The sequence below is a fragment of the Drosophila subobscura genome, chromosome U, assembly GCF_008121235.1.
Source record: "Drosophila subobscura isolate 14011-0131.10 chromosome U, UCBerk_Dsub_1.0, whole genome shotgun sequence".
Classification (NCBI taxonomy): Eukaryota; Metazoa; Arthropoda; class Insecta; order Diptera; family Drosophilidae; genus Drosophila; species Drosophila subobscura.
The window spans coordinates 9,152,638-9,160,793 of record NC_048534.1 but is presented as its reverse complement, the minus strand read 5'-3'; the positions used below and the strand labels follow the sequence as shown (position 1 = coordinate 9,160,793).

The window sequence follows — 8,156 nt, the reverse complement described above, 5'->3', positions numbered from 1 at the left end:
TACGTTCTTATATAAATTTAATAGTCCCTCAGATCAGGATTGTAATTTTGTGTTAGTCCGCTTTCTTGTTGTACCTTTTACCTGCTTTTTGTTTAAGATTCTGGTTTCGATGTTGTCCTTTTCACCTAACCCGCTTTGGTTACCTTTTTAATATTATCCACTATTGGTTGTAATGAATAGACAGGTAGAACCAATTGAAAATAATTATTTTTGCTCGAGAGCTTTGTAGTTTCCTGCAAGAAATTCTGTGATCTTGTTAGAGTGCTACAGTTTCGAGACACTTAAATCCTTTTCCATTGTTCTTGAAGACCTTTCGTTAAGATGTCTGTAAACTGTATCATTCGAATAGGTACGCAACGCTGGGAATAAGTCGATTTATGATTAAATTTAAGGTCTTTGAAACCCTAAATTCTGCCCCTATACCTGTGTCCCTTCTGGCCTAGCTAGCGCCTCTGAGCTCCTGTTCGTTTGAGCCAGTTTTTAACGCTTCACTGATCCCTGGTGATGCTGCAGAAGATCTGTAGGAAATCTTGTAAAAATAAACTGTTTGTCGTTTCACTTAAATCCTTTTCCATTGTTCTTGAAGACCTTTCGTTAAAACGTCTGTAAACTGTATCATTCGAATAGGTACGCAGCGCTGGGAATAAGTCGATTTATGATTAAATTTAAGGTCTTTGAAACCCTAAATTCTGCCCTTATACCTGTGTCCCTTCTGGCCTAGCTAGCGCCTCTGAGCTCCTGTTCGTTTGAGCCAGTTTTTAACGCTTCACTGATCTCAGGTGATGCTGCAGAAGATCTGTAGGAAATCTTGAAAAAAATAAACTGTTTGTCGTTTCTGTTGGCCTGTTCGTTTTGTTTTTGTTATCGTCACGTTTCATTGAACTTCATTACAAAAATGGTGGATGGAACCAGAATGGGTTCTGATCTTTTGAGTAGCAAAGCCTGATCTACCGCCTGCAATATTTGTTGGCCTGTTCCTTCTATACGCAAGAATGCGTTTCAAGGCTGTTCGGCTACCTGCTTTAGCATCAATTCTATTATAATATATTCTCTATGTGGGTGCCATCTGCATCGATGCTCATTAGTGGCAGTCATGATTAGATATGTATCTGTACCACTGATAACTGAAACATCCGCAGGAGAGTTAATCTAAGTTAATATAATTTAGGTGCACTGTCATTATGGGTGGGATTCTAGTCAATCAGGTAACTAATTTACTATAAGGTTTCTCTTTAATTACCTGAACTGGTATTGATTTGATTGGATTACAAGGACCAGCTAAGAGGCTCTTGGAAAGCCAGGGACTGGTCGTCAAGGTTGAGGGTTGTAGAAGTTTTTGTATGGAACTCTGAGTGTTGTCTGCAATTGTTTGTTGTGAATAATGAACGTTTTTTCTGTGGCTAAATATTTTTTAATATTTTTTGGATGCTGCAGTTCTCCGTTCCGCTTTAAAGGGACACAGGAGCTCAGTATTAAAAGGACGTGCACATTGGCAAAAGTTACGGAGCGTTGAGTGTTGACGGGTAAACGATCTATGGTCGGTTAACTCACCTAAGGCCGGAAAATTGAATGCAATTTCGTTTTGTTTCATTGTGACAGAGTGACAGAGGCAGAGACAGAGACAGAGAAAGAGTATGAGAATGAGTGATGGTCAAGTTGAGGGCTCTCTGGGGTAGACCAGGGCTTGGATCAGGCTGTGTGGTGGTGCTTCATGTTGTATAACTTATTACGACCATAATTAACACTAAATTCCCCAAATGGCAACGGACAACTGTCAACTGCAAAATCATTTGCGGTGAGGAGCTGAAGCCGAAGCAGAGGCCGAATGGCACAAAATTCATGTGAATGCAGGCAGACTGGCAGATGCTGATGCTTCTGGTGATGCTGCCCCTGCCACTGTTGATGTCATGTTGCAGGATTCGGTTACATGGCAGCTCAAAGAGAGTGCCGTCATCTCATGTGGGCTTCTCTCCTTCGCTCTTCCTTCATCTCTGTTCCCCTTGGCCGTCGCTGCTGCTGCTGACTTATGCGATGCGTCCTGCTGCAGCAAATTATAAAATGTTTGCCCTACTGCACTCTCCACATATCACAAGTCATGCCCTGCAGGGCTCTCAGTATCCCAGTAAGATGATGTGTCCTTATGCCGCATCCATGTCCACATCCTGATTTCATTTCCTTTTATTTCTCCTTGTAATCAAATTAGAATAGCCAAGAACAATTGGGGTCACATCATGCGGATGTTTCCGAGCTCATTCACCCGTTTCAAAATATATTTAAAATACTTCAGACTGTGTAGAACCACTCCAGAGCTCTATTAATAGTAATATTAATATAGTTTTTCTCTTGTAATGCAAATGCCCAAATGATTTCAAGGAAAGTTCGATACCGCATGGAAACAAACATTCGAATTAATGGGCAGTTCTCCTTCTGACTCTGCGCCTTTGGCACAGCAGTCGGTTTGAAGCTGCTCTGTTCTGAGGTATCTGGGAGGTTCCCCTAAATCAATATAACATTGCTGCTGAGGAGAAGGACATACCGAAATTTCATGTCCTCACGGCAGTCCCATTCCCTGCAACTCTCTCGCCAGCGTCTGCATGCTTGCAATTGAGTTTTGAGTTACACAACCGCAAATAGACAGGGAGCGATTCCAGACGAGTCATCAGAATTCCTGGAGGGCTCTGGGTTGCTCGCAATTTGATCGACCAGGCGGAGGAGTGGGCCAAGACATCCCCGTCCCGTGTGTGAATTGTCTGACGTTTATGATTGCTGCAAACAAAAGCTACGATGACTGCACTTGAAATGGATAATTACGATGTGCAATATTTGTCCACTGTCCCGGCACACAAACAACCCACAAAGGATCCTCCTCAGGGGCAAGTAAGCCACAGTTTTAGTATAGAAATCGAACAGAACTATTGATTGCTCATTAAAACGTTGACAACGTTCCACAAATTAATAGTATCTGCAACAGAGAGCTAGCTTCGTGAGGGTCTTTAAATATGGGAATTAATTGTATTGCAGCGTCACAGTCTTTAGGATCTCACTCATTGCTCTGGGGTTATCCAAGGGCACACTGTGGCCTGCATTTTTAACCCAGAACATGGTAAGATTTCCACCTGTCTTTTGGAATCCCTCGATCTTGTCCCTTACAATGATGGCTTCGCGGGGTGCACTCAAGTAGGTATTCCTACCGCTCCATTTCAGTTTCTTTATCCAGTGCACGGTGCTCAAGGTAGAGCAAATCAGATCCAGCTGACCCGAAATTATATTAACTTTGAGGGAAGTGCCGTCCAAAAGCTGCTCAACTGAATTGGACAAGGGAATCGACATTTGATTCTAAAAAAATTATGATAATCAGCTGATCTTACCAGTGTTCAGAGCGGATTTCATGAAGTCATTACTGACGCTCTCGAAGACAACGTTGCTGAAGCTTTCGAAATGGAGACTTTCACTTAGATTAAGGGCAACTCTGACTGGACCATTCATTAGCTGGTTCTCGCGGAGTTCCGTGTTCTCCGTAGGTTCCATCAAGTTGTACAAATCTATTCCCTGAGCAGCTATGAGCCGTTGCACTGTGAACATCTGGTTAGTAGCATCGCTCCAGAGATTCCTTTTTATCAAGTGGCCAACTTCGAGGGCTGCTACATAGATTTCGCTGTACAAACGGTCATCAATCGCACCGATTGTGAAAAGGATGCGGCCCCAGGACATAACGGAGTGCAGGGGTGATATCCAAGGACTGACCAGGTTAACGGACATCAGTCGGGAACTATTTTCACTCTGCAGTTGGAGAGCAAACTCTGACGCCACCTTGGCCCCGTAACTTTGACCGAAGATGTGCAGTGGAACCTTCTGGAATTCTCTGTGTCTTCTGTAGAAACCATTCATGAAGCTGGCCAGATCCTTACCCAGTTCTCTGTTGTTCTCCGAGAATTTCGTGTGATTATCCAGATAGCTGAAGCCAGTGCCCAGCGGTTGGTCAATGAAGAGTACGTTGAAGTCTTTTACCCAAGTTGAGTCACGTATTTGACTGTCCATATCAATGGGACCCACTTCCCCTAGGTTACCATAAGATGTGGAGGCTGAACCGGGCCCGCCTTGTAGCCAGATGATCAGCGGTCGGTCAGCATAGCTCGGAACATTCCCATCTGTTGTGTAGAAGAGCCAGTAGAACATGTAACCTCCGGGCCGGACCTCGATGTGGCCCCAGTCCTGTTCTCCAGGTCCATATCCGCGACGCCCTGTTGGAGGTTTCTACCTTTTGCTGGGTATCACATTTGAATGATGTACATCGGAGCTCATACCATGGGATATCCATACGAAATTGACTAACAAAAAGACGATGCAACTCAGAGCTCTGCTCATTTTAAACTGAAATCTTTCTTAGCGACTTGGGACCATTATACGTGAAGTGTAATACAAAAAGTCGCAGTTCGATAATTGCAATGACACGGTAATAGATTGTGTAATCGGTTTCTCCGAGAGCTGAACGTTGGTATTTAAGGTGTTGGCTTGAATATTTTGTTTAAGTTTAAACTTATGTTTTAACAACAAACTATTTATCACTTTGGAAGCATTTAACAAATATTTAAATAAAGCAAAGAAAAAGAGGTATTAAATATCAGTGCTGGGAACACAAAGAGAAACCGACTTCCATTCATATTTCGCAGCAAAAACCTTCAGTTTAAAGCCTGTGTAATATATGACTCGACTTTGTAAGCGCTTTCCATGTGCCAGAGAACTTTTGCCAGACTGCCTTGAAAAGTGTAACCAGTAAACAAGCGAAAACTCTTCTACAATCTATCTTCCATCTTTTGTTATCAGACAATACCCTACCCTACCATGTTGTTTGTCCAATGAAAAAAGTTTTCAATATGCAAAAGCTTCACCAACACTTTCTCTCTTTCCCACTGTATCTCTCTTTCTGCGTGTGTCTCTCTCTCTCTCTTTGTGTCTATGACCAGGTGTTTTATGGAGAAAAAATATTTTCATACATTAAAGTTTTACGGAAAAGACAACAAGAACTACAGTGTGTCCTTGGTTGAGTTCTGTGACTTATTGGAGAGTTACTTGGGGAAAAGAGTACGCCATTTTCTTGAGCTTGTGTGCATTCTTTGTGACAGAGCAACCAACATGCATTGATGCAGAGTGAAACAGAGAGCAAGTCAGTGGTGTCGGTGATATATCTGGCAACACTGACAGCCATCCACGGAGCGTAGATGCCGCCTCTACTTTAATATCGCAAGTGGTGGGTCAGAAAATGTGGAGAAATGAATGCGTGTACAATTATGTATGACATGTGCCTGGCTATTTATGTACTAGGATCCTCCGTGCCCCCCGGTCTGCGGAGGACACCCCTCCGCTCATGTTAACTGAAACTAAACAGTACAAACACGGCTGTCAACAACTGTAACATTTACCGCATGTCGTCCAGCTCGGCGCTGCATGACAGGACATGTTGTGGCTACTCGGGGCACCACACCCAACTGGCAGCCCACGTCTCTCCTCTCTGGGTTCTCGTTTCATGGCAGTGATAATGCGTATGTACAGAGGTTCGCCCCTGGCCCTATGCAGACCAACTCCCTCCGGAAAGGCCACCAGGAGAGGTTCCATCACCCACCACTTGGCTAGCTTAATTGTTTAAATGCATTTAAAATTTTCTCTGGCTTAAAGGTACATACTTCAACAAATTCTTGAAGTACCGAAATACTCACAATACACCTGAAGTAATTTTATCTTTTTTGATGAAGCAGTAATTTGGGAGCGTGGAGAGAAGAGAAGATACATATATGTATGTATACATAAGTACATACATACATATGTACATCGATTTTATCAAAGGGCTCCGAGGGAGATTGGGCAAGCTTCCATACAACATACAACAACTGTACTGAGAGCATCGAGAATTATCCCTTTCAGACTCTCAGCAGTATGCAGCTTATAGCTTTTTAGCTTGTAGCTCTCTCTCGATGCATCTCTCTGACTGTCTCTCCCTACCCAAGCAGCTTGCTGCAGAGCAACACGCACGATGATCTATATTTACCGTTTCCCTTTTGATCTCTCCTTGAACATCATTGCTCTGCCTACGCTCGCTCTCTTTTACACTAACAACAACGCAGCTATGAGTCAGACACTAGACAAGACGGTGCGTGCACAGCGATGGTATAAGCAGTGACCAAAAACAAACGGTAAAGTGAAAAGAAGACAACGAAAGGGTACACTGCAAGCAATTTCAGTGATGTCAGTTTGGTGGCGACAAGAGTGAAGTTTTATGCCCATTAGTCCACTGACAGGTTCCACTATCTCAGTCCAAGCTCCTAGTCGTGAGGCGTCGTTTCGCCTTTGGCTCGATTCATAAATTAGCATTTGCATGCGATTGCGATTGCGATATGTGTACGAGTGGCTGCTGCTTTCTCTCTCAGTGTCGGTATATCTCCCGGGTTGCTCTCCTCTTGCTTTGACTGCGTTGGTTCTGCCGCATTGGGCACGCAATTTATGGGATCACAAAAATAACCGAAAATAGAAGAATCAAATATGTTTTTACCATTTTCTGGACGACTATCAAGAAAAATGAAAAAGGATGTTGGCCCAATTTTCGAAGTTTCTCTTTGTCGTTTTTGACCAATAAATTCAATAATTTATGGCCAACAAATATCTCTATTTGCGATAGCAGCTGCAGCAAATATTTAATCAAAACGCTTCAATTTAAAGGGAGCAAACAGAAAATTATTTGACAAACGACAGCCGACAGTGCGCGGCTCCAAAAAATGTGTGCTCCCTTTGGGGAGTACTGTGAAGTGTATTATCACCTCAAATATATGTAATAAAGTGCCGGGGAGGCCTCTGACACAAAGCAGAAACTCTTCGCCCTTTCCACTCATACACACAGACAATGGCAAACATGGCACAAAACGGTTGGCAAAAAAAGAATAGGTAGCATATGACAATGGGGGACAGGGGGAGCAGCTTGAACTCGAGTGCGAACCCAGCCTAAAGCCAGAGCAGAACAAAGGCCAAAGCCAATGAAGTTATCATCGTGCGCCAGACAAGCGAACAGACGGCGCTTGGGGAGACAGTGCGGCGGCACATCCAAATAAATAAATTACACTTGGGCAGGAAATTCATCTACTTAGTCCCCGCAGGTGGATGATGCCACAGACGAGGTCTTTAACATAGTAAAAGTAACAGGAGTTCGAAGGGACCCTAGAAAGAAAACTGATATGAGATGAATGAACTTGCGAAAACAATATAAAAACTAATGCGATAAACACAAAGTTTCATAGTCCAAGTACACTTTGACTACAATTTCAACAAATTCTCAGACGTAGCTTAGTCCATATTTGAGTATAGATTAAATAAAAAGTTAAATCTCTACTATGGCTAAGCCAACAACCATCAAGGACGCTCTGACCCGTTGGGAGGAGAAGAATAGCCAGGAGGCCATCAGCGCCACTGAAATTGGACTGCAATTCCAGTATCCACCGATAGAGAAAATGGACCCAACCCTGAGCACCCTGGTGGCGTGCAACCGTCTGAGTTTGTCCTCGAACATGATCGAAAAGATCAGTGGGATATCGGGCATGAAGAATCTGAGGGTGTTGAGCTTGGCCCGCAACAACCTGAAGAGTATAAGCGGTATCGAGTCACTGGGCGAAACGCTGGAGGAGCTCTGGGTCAGCTACAACATAATCGAGAAGATCAAGCCGCTGGAGTCGATGAAGGCACTTCAGGTGTTCTACATTTCGCACAATTTAATCAAGGACTGGGTCGAGTTCATGCGCATTGCCGTACCTCCGAATCTCGCCGAAATTACATTCAATGGCAATATTCTCAGTGAGAATATGGAACCGGCAGCCTTCACCGCCGAGGCTGTTCGCCGCTTGCCCAATCTGAAGAAACTAGACGGTGAACCAGTCATACGCTAAATACCAGTCACAAAAACAAACACAAAACAGATACACAAAGTAGCATACAGACTTCAGAACACGGAGAGCACGGTATACCACAACATAAGCAATGCAATCGAAAATAAAAGAGAGTCCAATGTCTAACCAAAACCCTTTGACCTGAATGTTTAAGCCAAACCTCCTGCTCCTTGCCTTGTCACGCCCACAAAACAAGGCCAGCATCAGGGACCATCATTGACCGCCTCTCTG

General features: G+C 43.7%; 2 protein-coding genes across 2 annotated transcripts; one reads left to right on the top strand and one right to left on the bottom strand.

Annotated features, from left to right (window-relative positions):
• Positions 1 to 2,987: 2,987 nt before the first annotated feature.
• Positions 2,988 to 4,365, bottom strand: LOC117901139 (retinoid-inducible serine carboxypeptidase-like). Its single transcript, XM_034811782.1, has 3 exons — positions 4,305 to 4,365; positions 3,369 to 4,241; positions 2,988 to 3,305 (listed from the first exon to the last, which is right to left on the bottom strand). The coding sequence occupies exons 1-3, from the start codon at positions 4,363 to 4,365 to the stop codon at positions 3,007 to 3,009; spliced, it is 1,233 nt and encodes a 410-aa protein (XP_034667673.1). The 3' UTR covers positions 2,988 to 3,006.
• A 2,970-nt stretch (positions 4,366 to 7,335) lies between these two features.
• On the top strand, positions 7,336 to 7,960 carry LOC117900605 (dynein light chain 1, axonemal). Its single transcript, XM_034811019.1, has one exon. It carries the CDS (start codon positions 7,377 to 7,379, stop codon positions 7,923 to 7,925), a length of 549 nt encoding a protein of 182 aa, XP_034666910.1. The 5' UTR covers positions 7,336 to 7,376; the 3' UTR covers positions 7,926 to 7,960.
• The last annotated feature ends 196 nt before the right edge of the window (positions 7,961 to 8,156 follow it).